This window comes from Aythya marila (genome assembly GCF_965140915.1).
Source record: "Aythya marila genome assembly, chromosome: 30".
In the NCBI taxonomy this organism is placed as follows: Eukaryota; Metazoa; Chordata; class Aves; order Anseriformes; family Anatidae; genus Aythya; species Aythya marila.
The window spans coordinates 1,633,173-1,659,919 of record NC_139071.1 but is presented as its reverse complement, the minus strand read 5'-3'; the positions used below and the strand labels follow the sequence as shown (position 1 = coordinate 1,659,919).

At 45.8% G+C, this 26,747-nt stretch overlaps 3 protein-coding genes across 6 annotated transcripts in view; 1 reads left to right on the top strand and 2 right to left on the bottom strand.

The window, feature by feature from the left end:
• Positions 1 to 1,940: 1,940 nt before the first annotated feature.
• TMPRSS12 (transmembrane serine protease 12) lies at positions 1,941 to 5,841 on the bottom strand (the record flags this gene model as incomplete). Its single annotated transcript, XM_082781457.1, has 5 exons — positions 1,941 to 2,252; positions 3,291 to 3,433; positions 4,217 to 4,488; positions 5,114 to 5,312; positions 5,754 to 5,841. The coding sequence occupies 5 exons, from the start codon at positions 5,839 to 5,841 to the stop codon at positions 2,016 to 2,018; spliced, it is 939 nt and encodes a 312-aa protein (XP_082637583.1). The 3' UTR covers positions 1,941 to 2,015.
• Positions 5,264 to 13,349, bottom strand: TMT1A (thiol methyltransferase 1A). Its single transcript, XM_082781456.1, has 4 exons — positions 12,822 to 13,349; positions 10,681 to 10,912; positions 7,913 to 8,586; positions 5,264 to 6,984 (listed from the first exon to the last, which is right to left on the bottom strand). The coding sequence occupies exons 1-4, from the start codon at positions 13,314 to 13,316 to the stop codon at positions 6,748 to 6,750; spliced, it is 1,638 nt and encodes a 545-aa protein (XP_082637582.1). The 5' UTR covers positions 13,317 to 13,349; the 3' UTR covers positions 5,264 to 6,747.
• A 4,189-nt stretch (positions 13,350 to 17,538) lies between these two features.
• SCN8A (sodium voltage-gated channel alpha subunit 8) overlaps positions 17,539 to 26,747 on the top strand; it is a 55,961-nt gene continuing 46,752 nt past the window's right edge. For 2 of the 4 annotated variants that reach the window (XM_082781232.1, XM_082781231.1), the window contains exon 1: positions 26,579 to 26,695. Coding sequence is in view for 1 of the 4 variants with exons in the window: in XM_082781235.1 (XP_082637361.1) it covers positions 26,420 to 26,695 (276 nt within the window). In the remaining 3 variants the exon portion in view is untranslated. Of the gene's footprint in view, positions 17,675 to 26,365; positions 26,696 to 26,747 lie in introns of those variants that run through there. The other 2 variants (XM_082781235.1, XM_082781233.1) reach the window with 2 other exon arrangements.

Genomic DNA, 26,747 nt, shown 5'->3' with positions numbered 1-26,747 from the left:
AAATGGTATGAGAAAGACTGCATTCCACAATCACATTGTTAGTAGGCTATATTTTTTTTTTTCCTAAAGTTTATAAATATAACATTGTTATGGACATCATCCACAATACGTTTCCTTTAGGCCAAACTGGAGTATATATTTGTGTTCTCAATCACGTCAAAAAAAAAAAAAAAAAAAGCTTTTGTTTCACATCAAAAATAACGAGCAAGGTTGAGAAAGTCCTTCCATTAGTAAACTGCTCTGAAAGAGGTGCTCAGTGCCTCCTCCTCTCTGTCAGTGGAATTTCAGGAAAAATGAACACCATGGGATGTGCTTAGCACCTCAGAAAATTGGACTTTTTTGCTGTCTGCCATCAGGTGTGTGTACGCTATTTGGCATATGTTTAAGAGGGTTTGACCTACAGTACTGAAACTAATTTGATAACTCCTCTGTATGGTATTTTGATCCTCACTGTGTGCTGTTGTTCCTTTACCTTCTTTTGTAATACAGAATAATAATAAAAAAAGCTATCAAGTGTTAAGACTGTATAAAATATGGTGGCCAATTCTTTCTGTATTCAGCAAGTGAAACAACTATGTAGTGCTGCCAGACATAACGTTAGTAAATTTTTATCCTCTTAAAATAGTGTTTGGGAAGAGCAGCTTATTTTTCATTATGGAAATACTAAACAGTAACATGGGTTTGCTCTTTAAGTCATCACTTATCATGAAGTGCTTATTTTGGACTTACTTCAAAATCTAGATGGTAAGAGAATAAAATCTATATCCTGAGAGTAAGAGGTGTAGTACCAAGTACTGTTCTGCTGATTATTTCCAAACGAAAGTACATGCTTTATATGAATTGTAAATATTTGTCAAAACAATTAGATGGTTGCAGATTTTGACCTTGGTAAATAAAGTCGCCAAAATCTAATGCTGATGTTCCTTATTTATTGATCAATTTATTTTTAATTAACATACGACTGCAGTAGTTCTGACCAAATCCCTATGTTGTGTAGTACCAGCTCTTTACCGTGACCAAAAATAAAGTATTTGGTCTATGGAACGGCATCGAGAGATTTTTCTCCCTGATGTATCCTTCCAGCAGCCAAACTACTACATCACTAAAAATAAGTAATGGAGAATATCTTTTTATGTTTCTGCTTTTTTTTTTTTTTTTTCTTGTTAAGGCTCTGTTAAGAGCATTGTGTTCTGCTAATATTCACCCAGCAGAGGGAGTATCTCTGCCATCTACAAAATCATAGCAGTAGTATTAAGTAACACCCGAGCTTCTGAAAGCTAGAAATAGGGTAAGAACAAATGTTTTCAGTAAGTAACATTTCAATATTAATTTCCATTATTAGGGTCAAGGCTGCTATCATTCCCTCTACTTGTCAGCATGGATATTAAAGACAGAAGACAGAAAAGATGATAATAAAATTGCAAACTTTTAGGACACTACTTGGAAGTACTGGTAAACATTTTTAATTAGCTAGATTTCATGCTTATAGCCTAAAACTATTATGTTACTTTGTCTTCATACATGTCTATCAAAGTAGTTTTTAACAAGAAAAAAAAAACTTGATGAGATCACATAGTGTAAGAATGCTAAGATCTTGCAATTCAGAGCAACAATACACATGTAATATGCTTCATACCTCAAAAACGATGGGGGATATCACAGTTTGAAACCTGACATTCCTAGAAAATCCTAATGAACGTATATATTAACTATTGCATGTGCTTTGCTTTAGTTCCTACATTTACAAGAAAGAATACACCTGCAAAGTGTGCTTTTAAGGTTTTGTACACATGCAGATTGGATAAAAACATGCCTTCTTTAAAAAAATACATACATATACATATATATATATATATATATGTATGTATGTATATGTATATATATATATATATGTATGTATGTATTTTTGCTCAGAGCTATATTCCGAAACATGAGTTAGCTCCTTTTCGCCAAGTTTTAACAGACAGACCAAACCTGTACTATGATGATGCGGTGGTTTGTAGACTTTACAAAGTCTACACGAACACTATACATCTGATAGTCAGAAAAATCATAAGCGTAATGCTCACAGGATTCTCAGCCTTGCCATTCAGGAGAATTTGAGAGCTTATCCACCTTCTGTAGTGAGGTACACGGACGTAGACCCCAGGGTATTTTGGTCGGCCACAGCCAAATCCAAAGCTAGTAACCCCTAATAGATAGAATTTGTTGTCACCAGGGTGATAGCATACTAAAGGTCCACCGCTGTCTCCCTATAAATAAATAATACAAAAGACTAGCGACATACATTCCTTCCAGAAACCAATGTAGAAATGTTAGTGATGTATCCACTTTTTAAAATTACGTTTTAAAAATCTGCCAAGTTACCTAGACAGTAATAAAGACAGTAATATATGGATAGTAGTACACAGGCCAATTAAAATAAAGATCCGTGATACTGAGGGACACTACCTTGACTAAAAAAACATGTCTATATTGGTTTCACTGTCTACGTAAAGTTCTGTGGATTTTTTTTTTTTGTTGTTCTTTGTTGTTATTTGTTTCTTAATTCTTTTTTTTTTTTTTTTTTTTTTTTGGTGCCTTTTTCATTCTAAGGCTTGTCTCCATAAACTTTCTTACATGTCGGTTGTTACCAGAATGTATTGTCTGCACAGTGTAGTACTGCAATTACCAAGAAACATAGTAATGAATACACAACGTTGAATTTTTGCCAAATTACTTGCTTAGAGGAAAAGTGCTGAGGAAAGCAGGAAGTGTATCAGACTAATGATACACTTATGAATATACTTATTTAATTATAAATGTCTCCATATCACAGCTGATGCCCCAACTTTAGCATCCTGGGGCTTTTGACCTGAGAATTGTCTTTTCTGAGAAAGAGATGCTGATTGCTCAGCATTTAAATAAAAATCTCACCACTGAACCATGTCACTTTTCAGTATTGGTACTGTCTTTCAACAGCATAAAACCAAGCAAGATGTATGTGTACTTCACACACACTGCATGTGTACAGTGATAACATACGTACTGCATTTGTGTTCTTTGTCCTTTCAGTTCTGTTAACTTCTTCTTTTCTTTTGCTGATTAACACTGAAGTCTTTGTGTATTTTTCAGCAATGGGTGTTCCTTTTTGAATCACCTCTCTGTCTATTTCTGATGCTTCTTTTCCCATTTGATGTATTTTTCCTTTAGTATTTGTGCCATTTTAATGAATTATGCTACAAATGCATCGCGATACCCCGGAGACTCTGGCTTAGTGGTGGCACATTGGGCATGGTGTTGATTCTTACCTGACAGCTATCAATGCCTCCTGATGGAGAGCCAGCACAAATCATGTTGTTGTTAATCATGCCTCCATATGCATCAGAATTGTTACACGCACTATAAGGAATGATTTCCACTTGTGCTTCTTGTAATACAGATGGAGTTTTACCTTTAATGGAAGACAGCATATAGAAAGTCAAACATTTATGCTGTTGTGCATAGTCATTCTTACTGTGACATCTTTTTCCTGTTTTTTTACCTTAAACGTGCTCCTGTACATGCTCCAACACGTGCTAATCTAGAGATTGTGCCTGTTTCTAATGGATTTAAACTTAAGTGGGCTGAGTGTTTGCTGACTTGGATTTGATGTAATTTTTGCAATTCTTATTCTGAAGAAGCATAGATGATAACAGTACTGCTCATTAGCCTTGCTCAAAATGCCAGAGGTGACTTACTAAATAAGCTTATATCATCCTCGGCTGTCCTTGAAATTTCCATTCAAGATGCACGCCGCCAACTGACACCGTATGAAGTCTGTGCTTATAGAGATTAAAGATAATTTGAGGGAGAGCAGCCACACCTAAAATATGTTGGGACTCCTAAGCTGATAATGCACTATAAATATTTTCAATAAAAAATAGTTATTCGTGCAGACAACATTGAGTAACTACTGTGAGTCTGAAAGTTGGGATAGTTTGTTTTCCTTTTTGCATATTATCCATGAAAGAAAGGCTAAATATTTATGCCTTTGATGACATCTCTGTAGTTCTACTCTGCTTTCAACGTAAAAAACACTGAAAGCAGATAGTCGATTGCAGAAGTATTTAATGACTTTGTGTGATGAGACTATAACCTGAATGGATTCAGTTCTCTCTCAGTGAATTGGAGGGACTGAAACCTAATGGGAATAATGCAGCTAATAACTGGTTCAACAAAACAAGCAAACTTTTACCTTTTTCTGCTATACGTCCCCAACCACTTATAAAGCACTCTGTTTCCTGGCCAATATACAGGTAAAGGTGTGCAGAAGGTAAGCAGATAGGCTGAATGTAGTAACTGTAGCGTACAGCAGAATTAAGCTGAAATAATGCAATATCATTTTCAAATGTTTCTCTGTCGAATTCTGGGTGCACAATTATGCTTCTAATACTTCTTTTTGCTGCATGTTTGCCATGTTTCCAAAGGTTATGTGTGCCCAACACAGCTCTCCAAAAATATGGGTCCCTAAGAAAGAACGCAATCAATATGAACTTGCAGGAACTAGCGTGCAGATTTTGCAACTATTTTAAAGGCTACAGAAAAGAAAACAGTGATCAAATAGCTGAAATACAGAACTGCTGTAAGTACAATTAAAAAGCCTCTTTTGAAGAGTTTTATGACTCCATTGTCAAAGAAAGGTAAAGTGCCAATTTTGTTGGTTCTGTTAAACAAAAAAAAAATAGAAGCAGTATCAAAACTAATGAATTGTAATGTTTCTAATTTAAGTATTGCAGGGTCTTTTGTTTGTTTGGTTGTTTTTTTTTGTTGTTGTTGTTGTTTTTTTTCAGTGAGATTTACTTGTTTAAAATGCTCTATTAAGCAGAAAGATTGGAAACTCCTGGGGGGGAAAAGAAAAAATAAGTTCCCTAACGAAAATGTCACCTAGATCAAAACCAACTGGCCCTTTAGCAAAAACAAAGGCTGTTCTGGACCAAGCCAGAAGTGCATTTCAGAGTCTCTGTACTGGTTTTGTACTGGGGGAGCTCAGCATTCCTGTGTCCCACTGATTTACATTCTGTTTGAAATTAACAAAGGTGATGCTATGCTTTCCTCATACTTAATAAAACCATCTACTGGCATGAATACCTACTTCCGTCCTGTAGTGCAGTGGCCAGCGGTAACCACTGAATTCTCACTAACTAAAGTTCCACCGCATATATGTGCAAATTTTGCACCAACGTGGTGAATCTGGAGGCTGACTGACCACGGCCATGCTCCAACCTCGGCGTCATGTCCACCTACAATCCGGGATCCTGAGGTCTTATCTATGAGTGGCCGCTCCCCACAGTCTACAAAACAGAACAAAGTTGGTTATAAGGCTCACACTGAAAAACAGAGCTTTTGGTGAGCTAGCCACGAGTGGTTTTTTGTATCTACAGTGTTACTTGCTGTGACTTTTAATGTTTCCTGCTAGAGCTCTGATTCTTGAGAGAAAATGTGGATATTTCCTTAGACCCTGTGAAAGGTATTTTATTTGGTTACAGGCATATTTCTTGCATTTGTGTTTGTGCACGTCAATGTAAGTGGGTTCCAGTCGCTGCAGCTTTGTGAATTCATCACATTTATGGATAGATGAAGTTTTTCTTTGTGGAGCTGTGGGAAGAAGCCACGCAGTAATGGGGCACTACCGCCTCCCCCCCCCTCCATGCCCTCTCAGGTACTTAAACCACCCACCGCAGCCATCTCAACACCCACCACACTGACCCAGCACCCAGGCATACCACCAGTACCGTCCCAGGGGATCTGCAGGGCCACCACAGTGGGCACAGTGCCCACCAGCAGCAGGAGCAGCGAGGCGGTGGCCAACCTCTGCCTCATTCTCAGTCAAGGGCACAAAATGGCGGCGGGGCCCGGTGCGCGTTAGAGCTGCCAACGGCCGCCACCGGCTCTGAGGCAGCAACACCTCCCACCTGGGCTGTGGTGCACCGGGGACACCGTAAAGAAACTTCCCAAGCACAAAACGTTAATTATGACTCTTTTAATGCTAGTGAATGCTGTTAGAACCAAGTGTGGGGGCAGGTAGGCAGCCAAGTGAGTGAGAGGCTTTGTGTGTTACATGGGGAGGCAGCTTCCTCCTCCCTCTCAGCACTCTGCCCCTGGTGAATAAATAACTTGCAGCTGAGCAAAGTTTATGTGTTAGAGGTTGCCTCTCCCTGCTGGTTTCGTAAGGCTGGAGAGCAAACAGCTGTGAACAGCCCAGGGAAAGGAGAGCGGGTGCCAGGAGTGCCCTCAGCATGGCGGCCTGCACCGGTTTGGGGTGTTCTACGCCTGCCCTGTCCTCGTGGCAAAATGTGCTTGGGAATACCTGAAGGAACTGCTTGCCAGAGAGACATGGGCAGAAGTTCCCTCAAGTAAGGAGTTAATATATTTATTTTGTCTGCCAAACTCTTGTGTTCTGTTGCCTTGCCACCTTTGGTTCGAAGTGGCCCCAGGCAGGTCTGGAAGCAATGTGGAGGTGCCCCGTGTGCTGCTGGGGCTGCCCCACAGCCGGTGAGGCACCGTGCGAAGCTTTCGTGTACACCCAGCACAGTGGTTTTAGTTTAAAGATGTTTAGAAAACTGACCGTCTTCTCTCATTTGATGTCTGAATCAGAAGTTTAATTAAAGTCCTTAGCCACGTTACCTACATTTATATGTCAGGATTAGCATATGCCGTTCTGTGCGCTTTGATTATGCTGAGGCGTTTCTGTGGGGCCAGGGGAAGAAGCTTTAAGGTGGATCTGTGTTACTTCACAGCGTATCCGATGATGTGAGGCTTAATAGGCGTCCCAAGCAGCGGTACACTGATGTGTTGTAATTTCAGTTCTGAGAAGTTGGCCTGTTCGAGATTTTTCCATATCTCTCTTGTTAGGCAGCAACCAGCAAACACGAGTTTCCAAGTTGGATAGCAGACTTGCTGCCAAAAATACCTCCAGCTGGAATGATCATCGGCCACGTGCTCTAAGAAATAGAAAACGCCTCCCTGGGGAAAACAAAGTCGTCTTAGCGCTGTAGAAAGAGTGCACACAGCAGAGCCAGGCGGCCTGCCATCATTCAGTACCCACCAGTGTGCATGAAGCTCCATTTGCTTGCCCCACAGTATTCTCCCTCCCCTCCTTTTGCTTTTCTGATGCCAGTTGGAATTAATATAAGTGGGAAACTTGCACAGATTCAAAATGTGTATTCCAGAAGCATGCAGGATGCATTTATTTGGTCCCTCTATTATTGCAGCAATAGTTACCATTTTGTTCAAATTACAGTTGCTAGCATGTTTTTTGTTTTGTTTTGTTTTTTCCAAAGAAGACTGAGAGAAATGTATAAATCCTACTAGAACTCACTGGGTTTTGACAACCCAGAGGATTGGGCTTGAAAATACCATTTTAAAGACTGAACTATTATTGCAAAAAAAACTGAACAACCCAGCTCTCTTTCTTTTGTTTTTCAATTTGACTGATACCCTACAAGGAATGAGGGCATTTAATCAGATTGGTTTAGTCATACAGGTAGATCAGCCCTTCTTCTAAGAGGCAAAGGCAATTTATTTAAAACAGACTTTCAGTCTTGATCAGAAAGCTCTTCACCAAAAGAAAACCAAGTGTTTGGGGAAGGGACAACAAAAACAGCAGGTTCTGCTTTAAATGCATATCAGCTGCAATTATTAATTTTGTAGCAGATCTAGGTATGTAGCTTGTAACTTTTAGGGTTTTACTTTTGAGAATAGAACAGACTGACCAGTCTGTTGCTACTGCTTTGCTCCATTTAAATCTCATTTAACTTATAAACTGGGTCTGGTCTGTAAGCTTAAAAATATATATATATATATATTTATATATATATATATATATTTGGTGAAGCACCTCTGGAATAGATCATAAAGGTAATAACATGAAACTTTTTCTTCAAATACTCACTGGTTTGAGCACTCGCATTACTTCCTTCAAGGTGCTGTTCACGCTCTGCACTGAGCAGAGGACTAAGGTGCAGACGACAGCATCCACGGAACCGCTGGGCACCTGATGCAGGTCTTCTCCAGCTGCTACAAGGAAGCGCTCGTAGTGGATGTGCTGGTTCTGGCTCATGCTTCTTGCAAGGCCTTGCTGGAAGTTGGGGTTTATGTCGGTGCATGTGACTTTGCAGCCTGGTGGGTAGAACTGGAAGTTAGCACCACAACCAGTTCCAATCTCCAGCAGCTTCAGCTCTCCCGAGGGGCCGGCAAAGTCAGGGAGATTTCGAAATAGCTCCTGCTTCTGCTTCTTTGTTTTCCTGTTGTGAATTGCAGAGAGCTTCTCTAAGAAGAAAGGGAAAAATATCTTCTTACAGAAGGGCTCCCATATGCCCAGGAATGATAGGAGATAGATGGGCATGGCAAGCAGCGCGAGGCAGGCGCGGAAGAAGAGAATGCTGACTTCAGTCATTGCTGTCGTGAGGGCAGAGGATCCGTACGGAGCAAACCTAGTTCTTCCGTGTGCTAGAGCCCTTGAAACTCGGACAGAGCTGCATTCATGCACTTGCTGTGTTCCTCTTGAAGCGTATTCAGCTCCTTGGATTGACCTGGTAGACTTTTTTCTCAAGCTGATTTTAAAGTCTGCTCACAGGCAGGGGAGAGAAAAACAGGACTGCATACCAAACAGTTACGGTAGTGTCCCAGCTCTGGCAAGAAAAAGAGCTGCCAGTTTGTTAAGTAACCTCGATAAATTGGGCAGTACAACCTTGTATCTAACCCTTGGCAAAATGTCATAAAATGCCCTAATGTGGTGTTCAGCAGTTTCAGATTACAGTTCATATCTCTTAAAGCAAACGTATGTTGTCTTCGGGGAACAGGAAGAAATTAATTTGAATGCTGGATATGCTGTAGACAGGTGTCTGGTTGGGTGTTTGATTAACATTTCAGTAGAGATACATTTATTTCTGAATTATTTACCACCCCAGTGTAGGTAGTTAAAGAAGCTGGATCAACTAGTCGGCTACCTGATCTGAGCTCTTTCGGTCTTCCACTTTGTGGGCACCAAAATACTCCAGCATGTGAATTTGGCTCTTTTTCAGGAAATGATCTTGCTTTTCTTAGTTACCTTTCAGAGCTCTGGTAGAAAGCAATTAATTCAGTAATCACTACATGCAGTATGTAGCTTGGTTTTATTAACTTTGTATGCCTGAGTCAACAACACATGGTCTGTTTTATGCTAAATGCATTCTGTAAAACTTTTTCAACTGTGCAATCACTGGTACTTTTTCCACAGGACTTGGTAGCAGGGTAATTAACCCCCAGCTTTTAATTGCTCTGCTTCAGGTGATGGAAAAGGAGGACTGTTTGTACCTCTCAACTTCAGGTCCTTCATTCAGGCAGTTCGGGTGTGAACTGTGCTGGAGAACGTTGTTTTTCTGTGAAGTGATAGGTAGCCCTGTTCAATGAGTTACCTCCTCCCTCTAGTGGTAATAAAGCAAATACAAAGTCCAGCATACAGTGGCATCATTATTAGACTGCTTTATTAACAAACTCTGTTGTCATACCTTCATTCCTCTACCTTGTGGTAACTACATCAGAGAAACAAATCTGAACAATGGGATTCCTTCAGATGTGCTTTCTGCATAGAGCACTTGGAAGTGTGTGAAGCACAAAATAGAGTCAAGAAGTGCATTATAAATATAATCTGTACTAGGCTTTAATTCTTTGCTGCTATACTGTAGGAAATTGTAGAAAGGACTCAACAGTGGCCAAGAAGGCAGCACCTTATCCTGGTGTCCTAGAGGAGTTTAACTGGAAAACATTTCTAATGAAACTCATGGCTTGTAAAAAAAGACATCTTACAGGTGTGATCTAGCTCCTGGGAAGAGTAGAAAGTGAGGAGTTTAAGCACAGGTGAAACACATTACCAGAGTGTGACCAAAGGGCTCTGAGGACACAGCTGCCCTAGTAACAGAGAGCATTTTACAGTGGAGATGAGGTTTCTGCCACCAGATTTAACAAAAAACTATTTTATCCCGTAAGATAAAAGATGAAGATATCCTGTAAGAACAGTTTTTGGCTTCCTGGGTTGCTGTTTCGAGTTAAATCCGCGCTGATAACATTAGCATCTAATGGCCAGTGAGAACTCTGTATGGCGAAGTGGTGCTCTAATGAGCACTTCCCTGAATAAACAGAACTCCTGTCAGGGAGGACTTGTACCGGCATGGGTGAATGAAGCTCCTAAAGGTAGCTCACAATAGGAAGCTTGAAATGAAAATGCTCGTACTGATGCTGTATCTATTATGTATGTGTCCTGTATCGGAAATGTGAACGGTTGGGCATTATTCTCCACCATTAGGAAGCGTTAGCTGCCTGTTCTTGCTTGCATGTATTTTCTGTTCCCTTTCTTCGCTCTCTCCTTTCTCAGCTCTCTAAGATGCTGACTCTTTATTTTGTATTGGTCTGAATTTTGTTGTCTATTCTTCTTTCCAGTTTGCCAGGTCCTTCTGTGACAGCTCTATTTAAGAACTTTACCCAGAAAGCCTGCCTAACAAAAGGAGAGCGATTCCTGGTTTGAATGAGCTGTGGTTGCTCACTGTTTTCCGTGTTTTTCTTCTTTCTAGCTGCTGTACATGGGTTGGCTGTAAGGGTGCTATCCGGTGAAAAACCTCACTTAAAGCAAGGAAGGAGTGCTGAAGAGAGGTCCTGTGCCCTGCAGTGCTCACAGTCCTTATTTTACTGCATACCCAATGATATGAGGACTAGAAGGGATCCAGTGAGGTGTGACATAAATGTGCTTTAAATTCAGTTCTGAGAAATTAGTTTTCTCCAGCTCCTTTTGTGTCTCTCTGCTCAAGGAACACCCATCGCCAAAACACTTCCAGAGTGGGTCAAAGACCTTTTGCCAAAAGTAGGTCCAGCTGGAATGATCTGCAGCCACATGCTCCAAGAAGTAGAAAGCTCCACCCTGCAAAACAGTGCCATCAGAAAGGACTTAGGGCTTTTCACCTTCATAAGTAGAACTTATTTTTTTCCATGTTGGTAAGTACACTGCTTTTTATCACTTCTCTGAACACCAAGCCCTTTCCTAGATGTTATGCGTGCAAGATTTGGATTCGTTTTGGGCTGTGTGGTCTGTAAGACTGCCTCCCATTCAGCTTTTATTGAAGGTGGTGGCTATGATGGACTGACTACAAGTTTACTGATGGGTGCAGCTTAGAGCTGTGCAGGAAGCTGTATGGTCTGGTGGCTAGGAACTGCTGCCATGGGGTTATTATCTCTGTCACAACTGCCTTGGATGATCTCAAAGTAACCACTTTAACATCCTTGTGCTTCAGTTTCTCTCATCTGTAAAATTGCTGGGGAGATCAGCACTGCCTGCAGGTGTTCCCAGCCTTCTGCCTGCCTGGCAGCACACCAGCCGTGCTGAGGAGGGAGAGGTAAAGCAGGCTGAGCTAGTTCTTTCATCTGCAGGTGAAGCAACACCACCAAAAAGTATTTAGGAGTAGGAGCTGTGCAGGCCAGAAGTGCAACTTTGCTTGTGTTGTGTCTGGATGTTACAAGACAGGGGATGGACAACTTCTCTTGTGATCCCAGAAAGGTCTGGAGATCTTTCCAGCACAGTAATGTAAAGAAACTTGTCGGCATTGTCATGTGTCAAGTTACAGGCTAGAAAAAGAAAGAGGATTTGGCAGAAGGGAAATCAGACATGAGAGCACTTCCTCCTCAGCCTACAGGTCCATTCCCTGTGAGCTATGCCTGCTTCTCCCTGTGTGCATGGTGGATGTTTCTGCAGACAACTCTTCCGATGCTGTTGAGATGCACAAGGATCCCCCCGGTTAGACACTTCCCAGCAGTTGTTGAGGTAGGTTTTGTTACCATTTCAGCTGCACTGTTGTCAGACATTTCAACAGCAGCAGTTAGGGAGGGCCCTGGAGCTGGTGCCCTTTTAAGTGGGCCACGTACGACAAGAGGGCAGGTGGATCCAGAAACCAGGCACGCTGTATTTCTGCCCAGTCTGCTCTGTGTGGCATCTGCTCGATGACGGGTTGTAAGTGATGGCCTATTTTTAATTTTCATTGACCTAGAATTGGGAGGGATGGTAAGGGTTCAACCTGTTGGACTCTAACCATGGTTCCTCTGCAACCTGCAGAATAGGAATAGGATTGTTCACGTTTGGGGAAATGGTGCTCACACACCAGATCAGGGCAATGCTGGTTCCAGGACAGTCTTTTGCCCTATGCATGCAGTGTGGCCTGAAATCTTTGGACTAAAGAAGAAATGCTTATTGCTTGTCTTACAAACAGTCAACATGAACCAAGGACACATTTTCCAAAATATTAAAATGATCTAGGTGCCAACATCCAGTTTCTGACTTCATTTGGGTTCTCAGTCCTGATAACTTGAAAAGATTTAGGAACAAAGGCACTTTTGATAAGGATGAGATTGCCATTACTTCCATTTAGGGTTGGAAGTTTTCTAATGAATCATGAAGTGGCTTATATAAAATTAATGTGAATTTGGATTTAAAATAAATATTTAAATATGACTACAGCGTTTAGGGCTTTTGTTATTTTTATTATTGCTTGTTATTTTATTAGTGCTTGAATTTTTGGAGGGAGCACTTATCTTTTAGGCTGTAAACTTTCATCAGTCAGTAGAGGTTGCAGCATTGTCACTGCACGTGTATTTAACCGAAACTGCCTGCTGAGGGGGAAGGAGTGGCCAAGCCCATCTCCCCGGGGGCTGAAAAAAAAGTGAGGTGTGCTTTTAAACTCATCCTGGCCCTCGTGCAGGCGGTTCCATTTATCCCACACGTGGACCAGCACAGGGGGCCCACGTGTAGGACACAAATCACCCTTTTCTCCCTCGCTTACCCGCCTGAGCACCCGCAGAACCTCGGCCAGGACCTTCTGGACGCTGCCAACGGAGCACAGCACCAGGGTGCTCACCACCACGTCCATGCTGCCGTCTGGAATCTGATGCAGGTCCTCACCAGAGGCAACCACCGACCGCTCGAGCTTGAGGTGCTGGTTCTCCGAGAGGCTCTTGAGGAGGAACTTGCTGAAATTGGGATTAGGGTCGGTGCAGGTGAGCCGGCAGCCTGGTGGGTAGAACTGGAAATTGGTGCCGGTGCCCGTGCCGATTTCCAGTAAGGTGAGCTGGCCTGAAGGGCCTGCAAATGTTCGCAGGTTGCTGAACAGGGCTTGCTTCTGCTTGTAGACTTTATGGTTGTAGGCTGGTGCCATCTTAGCCATGATATACGGAAAAACTTTCTTATAGAAGGAGTCCCACAAGCCCAGGTAGGTGAATACGTGCGCAGGCAAGACGAGGAGCCAGACGCAGCTCTGCAGAAGGGAGGCGAGCACCATCTGTGCGGAGCTGCGTGTGCAAGCAGGCGTGCAGGGAGCTCAGCACGCTCTGCCTGAAGCTTTTCCTGCTGTCAGAGCTACCTCTGAACCGGATATGTCTGCCTGGCTGGCCACACTCCAAAATCTGGCTTAAAGCGGCAGCGCTGCCCTCTTACAAAACTGCTGGAAACATCTGAGAAGGGAGGGGGGTGTCTGAGCATTTCTGCTTCGCCTAGCAAACACGGGAGGCTGTACGTGTAACTGGACAAGTAGCTCTGAAGGCATTGCTTGTGTGCTAAGGACCTACTTAAACATTTAACTGCATTCAGTCTGAAAGCTCAGATCCTGCTTGCTTCAAGCCTGCTGTCTGGCAGAAGCGGCTGATCCGAAACCTCGTGTGTTTTGCCTCTTAGGTTTGTGGACTGCTGTCTCATTGTACGTCTGACCATCTCCCGGCCGTGATGTGGCGTGCAGGGCACTCTAATAGTGACTCCCACCTCTTCCCACACTTGCAGGCTTTAGATACTGGCTTGTCTTGTAGGTGAGACAGAGCTTTTGCAACAAAAGAATTGCAGTCATGATATAGTAGAAATCTTCCAGACTATTGCAATATTTTGGCTACTCAAATGTAACAACCTGTTTAAATTACATAGTCACTCTGGCGACTAAACTTTGTTTAGCTTCTGCTTGCTTGTTTTTGCTATGAGCACAGACAGGCAGTCACCTGGTTATTGTCACAGAGGCACAGACACTGTGTGCTTTGCAGAGGCATGCACGGGACACATCCCTGTCCACGAAGCTTAGGAACTGACTGGGCAATTCTGAGATCACTGCACAAAAGGGGAAGGGAGAAGTGAAGGATGTAATGATGAAATAAGGAAAGGGCAGTATCCTTTTCCAGTGTATTTTTTATTTATTTATTTTTGTATTGTGCACCTTAAAGAGACAGCGCAGAACCAGGTAGTTACTGTCCAGAATTATCCTAGCTGTGTTGTGTTGCCTGAGGTCCGCGTGGTTTCATTTCTCTTCCAACCCAAGGGAAGGTTTTATGCTTTTTATTTGTTTTACTCTTCTGATTACAGGCAAGCACAACCATTAGCTGGAGCTGCAATATTTATCCGCTTTTCCAGGCAGTGTGATTTTGGAAATAAACTCCGAGGATGCTCATTTTCTGAGGATTCCCTTTTAATCTGGTTCAGGCCAATGGACTAGGTGGACCTGACAGCTGATTAGTGCAATTGTTGATGTGAGCCAGCAATAATGCCAGCAAGAGGGTGGACAGGGGCACTGCAAGAAGTGTAACTGTGTAGAGATTGTGTTGAACTTCATTCCTCAGCTCCAGGATAGACTCTAGCAGGCTCTGCTGGTATCAGCTAAGACCTTTTTGTTTTGTTGTGTGATCACTCTACACCCTCTGAGGGTGCTGACCTATATATTGCTTTAAGTGACTTGCTCGAAGATGTCTTTACAAACCGTAATAACACCCCTGGGGCCCCAGCATGTCCTTGAAGTATTTCTGGTGCGCTGCCCGCTCTGCTGGGACCTGTGTGCCCACCGGCATCCCTCAGCTCCGTGGGTGCCCTACTTGGATGCCAGGTGAGCTCCCACCTTTCCGACTGGGTGTGGGTGAGCTGCATCGCTGCCTGCTCACTTCTGTCCCAGCACCTTTGCCTGGGCGCAGCGCTGCACGCTTCAAACTGCTGGCACCGTTACCTACGCAGACTTTTCCCCTGTATTTCAGTGGTTTTATTTCCACTTATTTTGCTTCTGTTTGGAAACTGAAGTCTTAGTGAGAAGCACGCTACAGAAGGTCCGGTTTGAACTGAAACTTTCGCAGGATCTGTAGCTTTCTGTAACAGCTTATTTAATGTATATATAACTGCTTTTGATTAGTTATGGCTTGGGAGATCTACGGTTTTTAGGTTGTGTCTGCCCTTGTGTTACACTAGGGTAGTCCCATAAAAATCAGCGTTGTAAAGTGAGGGCAAATTTAGTTCCTGTGTCATTTCTAAAGCAAGATAAATGAGTTCTCCAGCACAGTGCTGTGTCCTGTTAGCTTGTCTGCTCAGCATACAGCACACAACTCCTAAAGCTCTGCTCAGAGGACAAAGATTTAAAATTCTGCGAAGAGGACATTTCTGCAAGGTGGATTTTTTTTTTTTTTTTTTTCCTAAAGCAGCAACCTAATACAGCGTTTCAGGTTGTTCTTTTTGCAACACAGGCATAGTCCTACTGAGAACAAGAGCAACGTAATAAAAATTGATCCTAAAAATCCAGCCATAAATTCTAATTATAACATTAAATCATAGGCATCAAATCTACATATAAGGGGTAACTTGTGTTAATTATTAGTACTCTCTTATTCACTGTTCTCCTGGAAAATAGAGAAATGTGTGAGGGAGCTGTAGCTGAGGACAGTAATCTGTATTAGTATTTCTTGTAAGACTTCTCTGTTGTGCTCAAAGTCAGGATGAGAAAAAGCTCCCACGGCCAGGAGGCGTCTTTTTGTCTTGATGCAGTTTTTTATTTTGTTGTGCTCAAGTTTTCCTGGGGAAGTAGAGCTAAATCTTGCTTTTCACCTGAGCTCACCTGAATTTGCCGCCCAGTTAGAGGGAAGGCAGTGCAGTGCCTAGACCTACAGATCAGAATATTGCTGGCATGTGACAGGTGGCAGCTTGGCATTTCATGTCCTCTGTACAATCTTCCTGCTGAGCGTAGTCTTCAGTGAGGTTTCAGGCACGCAAAAGCCTTGGATTTCTGTTCCATAGTAAGCTCTGACTGGAGTTTTTTCAGGAGCTGTTGTGAAAGCATCTGCCGTGCATTCATTTTTTGGTGTCCCATAACATGGATACTTGTACTTCTGCCTCTCCCTTGGTCATTGCCAAGTGGTGCTCCATGGTCAGGAGCTTAAAACCAGCAAGCTAACCGCTGATCCAAGCCGTAGCACGTTGCAACCATGATGTAATGGTGTGAACTACAGGGGATTTTCAGTGCAAACCGTCTTCTATTAGGTCAGCTAACATGGATAAGAAAAGTAAATAATTTTTTAGACACCAAAGCCCTTCATCATCTCTCTTTCTGCAGTTTTTGTGCATCCAGACTTGTCTGTCTTCCAAAATATTAGTTTGACTAACAAAGAATATTTTTCCCCCAAAACTGTGCTTTAATTACGCCAATATGTTCCTGTATTGGTGACAGGCAGGATATCCATTCCCATGCTGAATAGGTATTGCAGCAACACAGAGCAGCGGAGGTGTTTTATCCTTACCCAGGACCTAGAGCTTCAGCTTCGCCCCCTTCACTTTTGTCCTTCCTCCTTTTAATTTTTGATTTCCTCCAAATAGTAAAAACTGCTCCTGCAGCTTCAGGGCTTTCTTTGCACCCCAGCTGTGGCTGGGCGAAATGCAAAGTGATGTGTAGCAGCAGGCCCCTCTTTCTGATCCCCTTCCCACCGACAGATTTCGAAGAACTCCATCCCTAAGCAGGGCTGGAGCCGGCTTCCACCTGTGCAACCCCTGCACCGGCTGCAAGTCCAGGGATGAGCTCTTCGTACTGATGCGGGCTGTGATGGGCACGCACGGCCACCTGAAGTGCTGAAGTTTTAGCTTATCCTCAAACAGTCTGGAGAGAAAAAAAAAAAAGAAAAAAAGACAATGCTTGGCCGATGCAAACTTTCCCTCTTATGATGACATCTTTCACACATCATGGGCCCCACTCTGTGCTTGCAGTGGGGCTTTTGCCCTTATTTCCAAAGCCAGTTCTGCACGGGGAGTAGATTAAACTTGAAGCAAGTCACCGTCCTAAACAAAATTAGGGTTAGCCAAGACATCCGCACCCGAGCCTTCGCCCGCGGGCCATTTGCACGGTGGGCTGTGGGGGCCAGCCGAGCACGGGCATGGCTCCGGGGTTGGTTTTTCGTTTTCCATGGTTGGCAGCGAGTGGAACTGATGATCCTGGTGTGGGGACAGATGCTGGGAGCAGGGAATGATGCTGGGACTGGGGACCGATCCCTGCCTGGGGACCGATCCCTGACTGTGAGGGGGAGCGGGGGTCTACCCCTCACCCCCCAACCTCTCCGAGCCCACCCCACGTCCCCCGGGGGCCACCTCCTCGCCATTTATGTGTGTATTTAGAGGACGGGGTGGATGTGGAGAAGGTGGGGGAGGAAAAAAAAAAACGGACGGGGAGTTCCCAGGCGGGCCCCGGGCCTTTGGCCACGCTCCCTCAGCGGCAGCCGAGGGGCCGGCGCCCAGCGCGCAGCGCGGGGGGGGCCGCGCCGGCAGCGCACAAGATGGCGACAACCGCAGTTCCTCCTGCAGCTCCCCCACCTCCGCAGTCCAGCAACGCCTTGCGGGAGACTCGCTAGCGCAGCGGCCACAGTAAGTCACAGTCTGTCCCCCCCCCCCACTTCAAAACACTCCCCCCCTTCCCCCGGCCCGAAGGGGAGCGTGTGTGTGTGTGTGTGTGTGTGGGGGGGGGGGTCCCTCGGAAGCCTTGGGGTATTTATTTTTTAATTCTCGTAATTTTTAATTTTGGGGGATTAGGAAGCGGTCGCCCCGCGCTCTCGCCACCTGCCACCTCTCTCTTTCTCTCGCTCCCCCCCCCCCCATACACACACCACACGCGCAGCCCGGGCGGGGGTTTTGCCGCAGAGCGATTTTCCCGCAGCTCCTTGCCCGCTTTCTCCTGCGCTCGGGAGGTGCAGAGGTAGCCCCCCGACCCCCCCACCCAAAACCCTCTCCTCATCCCTTATCCCCTTCCCCGAAATCCGCCTCTCCTGGCGGCCGCCCCGAAGGGATGCTCCGGGAGCTTCGCCCCTTGGTGCTGCAGCGAGGGGGGGGTCCGAGGGTGCCCCGTTTACCCCCCCTCCCACACCCCGGCTCGCCCCCTGGCTGCCTTGTGGGGTCGGCATTTCGACAGCCCCTTCCCCAGGGCTGCTGCTGGGAGAGAGGGGGCGACCTCCCCTCTACCCCCCTTAACCCCCAGCCCCATCCACCCTACAGCCCGGGGCCGGGGCCCTATTCCCCGGGCCCTTAATTCTGGGCTCTCTGCTCTTTGTCTGCATTGTGGGGAGGGAGAGCTGAGGGCTCATTGGAGTTCTCCTCGCTCCCTGCCCCCCTCGAGCCCTAGCTGCAGAGCTGGGCCAGCCCTCCTCCACCCTGCCTTCCTCCCGCTGCTCAGCATCCTCGCAGTCCTGCTGCCAGGGCGAGAAGTTGGGAGGACACGGAGTTTGTGGGGAGATGCCTGGGGCGGCTGCGAGGTCCTAACCTGACCCAGATGGCGGCCAGCAGCACGGTTTGTGCGCTCGCTTCCTTCCACCGCACGGATTTTTGGGGGGAACGGAGAGGGCAAGCATAATTTCTCCATCCCGGGGAGACGGGAATTGCATGTTAATGAGCTTTTCCTATTAAAAAAAAAACTGGGTGTCTTCATCCCTTCCCCCATTTTCTGGTGCAAATCCTGCCCAAGTTGGTGTGTGTGTGTGTGGGGGGGGAGATGGCTGCACGGCGGCAGCTGCGGCTGATGCGAGGGGAAGCCTAAAAGTCCTCAGGGAAGGGGAACGCATGCGAGGGGCGGCACAGCGGGAGCCGTGCGCGCCGTGAAGGCTCCGGAGCCGGCTTCTGGAGAGAGGGAGGTCGGCCGCAGGTGTGGTGGCTTTCCCCGCGTGCGCCGTGTTGCGGGCGAGCGGCGTGAGATCGCGCAGGACTTGGACAGGTGGGGGTCGCGTGGTGGGGTGCCGGGTGGCGGCGTGGAGCCCGGGCCTCTCAACACCGCAGCATTCCGCCCCCGACGGGAACCCGTGACCCCTATGTCCTCATTTCACACCGGGAAGGATGCGATGAGGAGGAGCGAGGGTGTTCCCGGAGCCCCCTTCCAGGAGTATCTTTAGAGGCATGAAGGGAAGGAAGCGTTACATCAGTCGTTTTCTCGGTGGTGGCGGCCGGCAGCCCGTTCCAGCACCGCTTTGGAGGGATGGGGGGCTGGAAATATTCTCGCCTGGGAGTGCTTATTTTTCCTTGCCACGTGACGGCCGGTCTTCCGAAAAGATCTCGAGCTCCAGGAGAGGTGCCCGAGGGCGGCCGTCTCGTGGCGCTGCCTGTCGCGGGAGCAGCCTTCGCTCGTAGCGGCGCTCTGTAACGCCGCGACCCGCACAGGCGAAACGCGAGGCCCGGCTCGTCCCCGCTTCCATCAGCCGTGCCCGTGGGGAGTCTGCTCCTTTAGCTGCCACGGTGGTTAAGTGAAATGCTTAACGACGCGACCGAGGGGCTTTCGGAGCTTTGTTCACGCGTTTCGGTGCTTCCACGGTGTCATTCGTGCTGGGTGCAAGGGCCTGCGCCTATTGCAAATAATTTAAGCAGTTATATAAGCTCCTGCGTACGGCTTCTATCCAGATCACGGTACAGATACTGTAATTCCGTCCTACTCGGTGGAACAAGTGTAATTATGTGAATATTTGGTGCCCAGAGTTGGAAAGGCAGGGTTATAATAAACAGCAGAAAAGCGAGCGATTGTGTGTTGCAAGAAATTGGGAGTGGATGCATGTTCTCTCATTTTCAGTTAGAGGTGGAATAAAATAGAAACAAGTCAGAGCTGAATGAAAATAAAGTAGCTCAAATACGAAAACATGATATCATCTCCCCCCCTTTTTGTTATGTCTGCATCCGCTCTGTGTTTGTTGGGCTCGGTCAGCATTTTCATTAAGGTGGACAGCTTTGGCCTTACCCTCAGTTTATGGTTAGTATTTTTCAATGACTCCAGAAGCAGTGGGCACAGAGGCCGTCTGTGCCTCCGGGGGCATGCAGTGTTCGTGTGGTCACAGGGTTCCCATTCACCATCGACTGCCTTCCTCCTGAAGCGGCTGCAGCTGTCATTGCAATAAACAAATACACGGGGATCGATAACTTGTCGTCGTGCTCAAAGGAAGGGCTTGGATTAAAGATGATTTGGTAAAATAACAAGAGAAAGGCGTTAGTGTTGAGAAAAGCATGGGCAAAATAATTTCAGAAACCACTTTTGAGGAAGGTGCATGGGATGGTCGCCTTGTGACTGGTCTGTGTCCTGCGTGGCTCGCGAGTAACCGAGGGACCTGTTGTGGCTCGGGGAAAGGCACCCGTGCTGTGGGTAAAAGGGAAACCAGCAGGGACCGGGCTGCAGCAAACCCATGAAGTTGCTCTTTTCTGGGAACGACCATTTCAAAACGCCAAATCTGGCTAGCGAAGACCTGAAAGCCCCCTTCCACGTTGCTCCTGTGCCAGCAGAAGGGGATGAGGAATTTATAAAGAAAATATTCTCAGCAGTAAATTTCAGGAGGATTTTTCTTTCCTTTTTTTTTAAAAAAAAAAAAAAAACAAAAGTTTTCTATTGTTCAAAGCATTTAAATGCATTGCGAACTTTACAAGTAGTGGTTTTAAAGATGCATAAGTAAAACCTGTTATTGATTTAGTGCTATAGAGGTAGCGAGCAGAAAATCTTGAAAATAACTAAAAGCCATCTTCTTTCTCTCCTTCTCTTTCCATATGCGTGCACTGTTTTTGTTTTGTTTTGTGTTTTACCAGAACTCCATACATGAATTTTAAAACCCAGAGAAATAGACGTGATTGCAGCTCTTCATGTCTGTTTGGGCATGCTTTGAAACCCTTCAGCTGGGGAAAGAAGTGGTGCTTGCTTGGGATCAGGAGCTCCTACAGCTTGTTGAGGCAAACTCGGCAATATCTAGTTCTCTTTGGCCACTAAGGTGATATTTCTGATATTTCTGGCATTGGGTTTTGAGGAAGGATGCTTGAAAAACGGAGCAGTTGAAGCTCATCACAAGTAGCTCACGCATCTGTCCCCAGTGCTTCACCTTACCCGATTTTCTTCTTGTGGCTAAGGGCACGGCTGAGCATAAACTGAATTATTTCTGTAGGTAATGGTGGACGGGAATATTGTTATTCTAAAGACAAGAATAATAAAACTTGGCCCGATCCCTGGGCATGCTGGATTCCCAATAGTTGGGAGGAAATCTGGGAGGTGGCAATGCTCAACGTCATTGCAAGGCAGCTTCTGAGCAGCCGAACTGCTGGAGGAGCCCGGCTTCCTAGCTATGAAGTTGCGAAGCCAGACACCAGATCCTCGAGCCATTTGCGGATTTATTCAGCCTACAACACCCCAGAAATCATCCAGCCTCGGCTGTGTCAGAGCAGAGAGCTAGGCGGCCGGTTGTTTTTTCTCCTTCCTTTCATATTTGCCCGTATTTGTGCCATTTGGCACCGTAGCGGTTGGGCGCTCCGCAACCTTAAATGAGTTCCTCCAAAATGATTGTGAAGAACAAGTCACTGCTGTTTTAAGGGTCACTGAATGAATTGAACGAGGGATGAAATTTCGGTCTTCTGAGCGGGCAAGCTAGTGCCTTGACAATTACACAGTCAATATTTTGAACAGTTCCCTGTTCAGCTGCTGGGCTGTGGCAGGGGGCTGTTGAAGGGCTGTACCTGAGCTGGCTGAGCCTGGCTGAATCTCCAGGTTCCCCTGGGAGACCGGTGATAAATGTAAGTCCCCCGTGAGTAACGGCTAGCACCGGGCACTAGAGATCTGGGTTCACCTATTTCCAGGTCTTACAACTTAGTGGTGACACTAAAGAAATGATACTGCTCCTGATAGGGGTTAAGAAAGCCTCTGGTACCACATCTTTTGTTTCTTAGGATTTTATTAAAGCGTATTTAGGTGCTAGGATGTTTTCGTACCATTTTCTGTTGCTTTTGGGTGCTGCTGTGCTTCTCCCTCCTCCCTGTTTTTGTCCATTTTTGACCTTTAATCGTGTGTGTTCAGCTTCGGTTCTGCCCCTGCTGTTTCCGAGCTGCTTTCTTGCCCTGTCTGGAGCCTGCCCTGAGCTTAGAAATGACTGCATGGGGATTTTCTGCAGCATTTGACAGAGGCTGGGGAAAAATGACCGGCGGCAAAGTAATAAATACTGCTTGATCGTGAAAATAAGCCTTTTTCCTTCCACCTTACAGCATCGAGCATCACATGATGGCCTTTCCAAGGGTTCCTCCTGCATCTCGGCTGCTCGTGTTGCCGTAGCTTCATTGATAAAATTGCCCGCTTCGAGGCTCTCAGAATTTGCTGCAGATGGCAAAGAGCTGCGAGTTCTTTGGAAGGCCCTTCACAGCCAGGGGTTTTCTCACATGTAGGTGGTTTGGTTTGGTGGTTTTTGGGGGTCTCGTGCAGGAGAATTTCGGGGGGCCGCTCATCCACGTTGTATTTTCCTTTCGGCCCCAACCCTGCGTTTTTAAATTAAATCCACATGCGTCTGCGTGGGTTATATAAAAGGATATGTGCATCTGTAGGATGTATAGGGATAAAAGGAGACATAAAAGGACTCACACAAAAGGGCTATCTCTCAAAGGGACTTAAAGGATACCGTGACCGACTGAATCTTGCAAATTAATAACTGAGGAAATGTATTAAAGCAAAGATACTGCCTCAAAAGTGTTTTTTAATTTATTTTGACAATTAGCTTGCATAATTTATCAGAATATTTCCTAATGTGCTGGTAAATGGACTGTTGGGAACATTTGTAAAAAGTGATTGTCTTAGTAACCAGGCACCTCAGCACGGCGTTTTAGGCTGGTGTAAAACCTTGGCTTTCTGGAGCCCGTGCTCGTGTGGTTTGGACTCTGTGAGCTCTGTGCCATGGGCTCTGGGTGCTCAGGACAAATCTCTGCCATCCCGGTGCCACGGGGAGCTGCGCCGCTTCTCTGGTTGTAGTTTTCCAAATGTTTCTCCCTTCGGATGCTGAAGAATCGAATCTGGGAAGCGTGCCTTTTGCCCAAACCAACCCTAGCATTTATTCTAACTGGTTTCCACACACCCCAGCAAGGCTCTCCTCATTTGTAAAGTAAAAATTTACAAGGCTGGTGGTCCGCAGGACATTCTAGGCTGAGCTCCAGCAGGACCAGGCATGCTGTCGTGGAAGTGTTTGGGGTCTTTAACGAGGAGGATGAGCCCCACCGAGCTCCCAATGCAGACCAGGTTTGTGGGAGATGAAGGCAACTCCCTTGGAGCTGTAACACTGGGTGTGCTGGCTGTTGGGACATTTTGGGACATACCTGGTTGCTGGGGACAGCATTTAAGAAAGTGGCTGTGTATACAACCCATTGTTAGCAGGACTGGGGCCTGGGAGAGTCCCAGGGCTTTTATGACCAGTTTCCAGCTCTACCATTGACTCCTGGTTGGCCTTAGACAAATTATTTTTCCTTTCTATGTCTGTCTCTCTCTATAGAAACTTTTTACTTAAATCCTGAGATCTTTGGGATGAAGATAATTTAATCCTTGTTCATTGGATGAATGCGTGGATATGGACTGATGGTCTTTAAATATTGGTTTTATTTTAAAAAATCAAGGAATATAGGTAATGCTTGGTGGTTTTCAAATACAGTGGAGTAACTGATGGAGATGCACAGAATAGGAAAAGAACAAAAACCAGCTCATCCTTTGGGTGTGCCTGTACAGAAATGAAGTTTCACTGGGAGAGGCAGACTGGAACCCAAGTTCCCCCCAGCAGGGGATGTTCTGAGCCCCTCTTCTGCAGTACTGCTTTGGGGAGGATTTCTTGGTTGTTTAGCAGATGTTCATACGCTCAACTCCTTCCATTCTTACCATGAACACCAAAACCCCTCCCTTGGTGAGTGCAGGTGGATGCTTAAAACATTTCTGGATCCTCACAATTTTTTTTGTTGTTACTCAGGTTTTCCTTTCTTCCTGGAAAACCTTGGAAGTGGGAATCTTTGATGCTCTCTCCGTTTTTACTTCATTAACCACTGGATCGCTCCACGCATCCACCTTTAGCCCCTGCTCCTTTCTGGCAGAAAGGGATGCTGGTGCCTTGGTTGCCTGGCTCCATCCGACCTGCTTTGAGCATGACAGCGAGCCTGGAAAACCTGGTGGGAACTTGGACCTAGAGGCATTCCGACCTCTTCGTCTGGGTGGCTGTTGTAAGAAATGCAGCTCTGAAATACCCTGGGCAGTTATGTCTGGGGATGCTGAGTAAAGGAAGATCAGAAGTTGGCTGTGGGAGCTGCAAAGTGCGACTAGGCATCGTGAGAATGGAAGTGCTCTGCTATCAACGCTGTAAAAATGGCCATTTGGGTCTGATTTAAGGGATTAAATAAGCATTCCATTCCCATCCCTTCAGTTTGCATCCTAATTTTGTTCGTTCTCTGAATGTAGGATAATTTACTGGGAAAACAAACGGCAGAGGAATCTACAGTAGACCTCTGAGAATCAGAGAGTTGAGTTGTTTTGGCCAAGGTGTGATGCCACACCTAACCAAGGATGCTTTGGGATTTGCCCTGCAGGGGAGAGAATTTGCTCAGTCAAATAGTGAGACTTGCAGAGAAAAGGCCAGATTATTCGTCGTTTGCAGGGAGTGCACCGTGACATGCAGTTGGCTGCTAGATTTGAGTTTTGCTTGGTTTTGTGTGTGTGAATGTTTTATTTTTCTATTTCACATGGCCACTTGGCAGAATAGTTGGTTGCTTCCAGTTGTCGGTTGTGTAATTTGGCGTGCAAATCCGGCATTCGTTTGTGCCTTCATTTTTTTCCCCTTTTTTATGCTCCTGTGTCCCTGAGCTACTTTGGTTTCTAAATTCAGGCCTTACATATTTATCTGTGCCATTCAATTAGACCACATCCCCAACGCTGCTATATAGTTTCACAGTATGTGGGAAATTTGGTAATTAAATGCATGCAAATGCTGCAAGAATAGAATAAATTAATTTTTCCTTAATATCAGCAAGCTATTTTGTCATGTTTCTAGAGATATTGCAACCAAGATGCTGCCATTGATTTCTTTCTCCTTGCCATATTTTTCAAGTCTATGGCTATTATTCTGGAAATACCTGGGCGAGTTTATACGAAAAGAGTCCCAGCCCCAGCTATGCTGGGTAGTTACATAAAGAGGAAGATCTATGCTTAATTTTTTTGGATCTGCCAATAAAACCTGAGCTGGAAACAATGCTTGGTTGAGCTGTACGTGTGTGGGGCAGCTTTAGATTTGCAGGAACTCAGAGCAAACGTGTGAATGGCGCTGTCATGGGTAGAGGAATGAGCTGTAGCCGCTTGGAGGGATGCTTTGCTCCAGTGGTTCTAGGTCCTGGAAATCCCCTAGGTACTTTATTTAAAGGTTGAATACTCCAGGTATTTTTAAAAACTCTATTTCTGTGCTGGGTTTATGCAGGAATTCTGCTGATCTTCAGAGCAAGCTGTGATGCTCGGTTTCGGAGTGTGCCCATTGCCAACGCTGGGCAAGTGCGCGCCAGCCCCAGCCTGTCCCTAGGGTGGGAGCATGTCCTGGGGGCTGCTGCCTCTGCGTTCCCTGAACCCTTCCACCTGAATACAGTGCAGTCCTTGAAGTGAAGGACCACAGAGGCTGTTGGTGGCTAATTTCGTGCCGAAATAGCTGAATTGTAAAGCTACAGCACGGGTTTCAGGGAATTTCTAAACCACGGTAACGTCAGGTAGGGCAGGAAGGAGCGCTCCTGTCCCAGGAGCTTGGCGTGTTCTGCACCTGTTGGCAAACCCTAAAATCCAACAAACCCAGCCCCAAATCAGTCCTCTTTGGCATTAGGAGCCAGGGTACTGGGAGGAGCACTCAGCTAAATGCCTCCGCAGCAGGGTGAGGAACGTGCTGGTACCCGGCCCCTGTTAGATGTGGCTGAGCACCTCCTCCTGAACAGAGCTAGCTTGGAAATTTTCTCTAATAATCAGTTTGCTAGAGAGCAATGCCTAGTAAATACACGTATACATTCATTTTTTTCCACGAATATACTGTTTTTAACTAAAGTTGCTTTTCAGAAAAGCTTCTGTGCTCTGGTTTGTGGTCGGGAGGCAAACCAGGATGGGTTTGGGTGCCGTGGTTGGACATCACTGTTGTTGGATGCTTGTGCAGGGGCCAAAATGCGCAGTGCTGGCCTCTCTCTGCGGGGACCTGAAGGCCTGGTTGTTTTTAGGTCCTTGTTGAAATGTGCTGGTCCGCCTGTTTTTCCCGTGACTGACTCTTTGTTCTGCCTGTGCTGTTTGCTCCCCTGCAGAGCTGACCTGTCCGGGCTGCAACATCACTAAAGAAGCTGCTGCAGGATGAAAAGATGGCAGCACGGCTGCTCGCACCACCAGGCCCCGATAGTTTTAAACCTTTCACTCCGGAGTCTCTGGCTAACATTGAGAAACGCATTGCAGAAGAAAAAAAGAAGAAGCGTCCAAAGCAAGACAGCAGCCACCGGGATGACGATGAAGACAGCAAACCAAAACCAAACAGTGACCTTGAGGCAGGGAAGAATTTGCCTTTCATCTACGGGGACATCCCTAAAGGCCTGGTTGCTGTACCACTGGAGGACTTTGACCCTTATTATATGACCCAGAAAGTGAGTCTGCAAGGAAGAAGGCACTAAACCACCTTTTGCTTGGGAGGTTGCA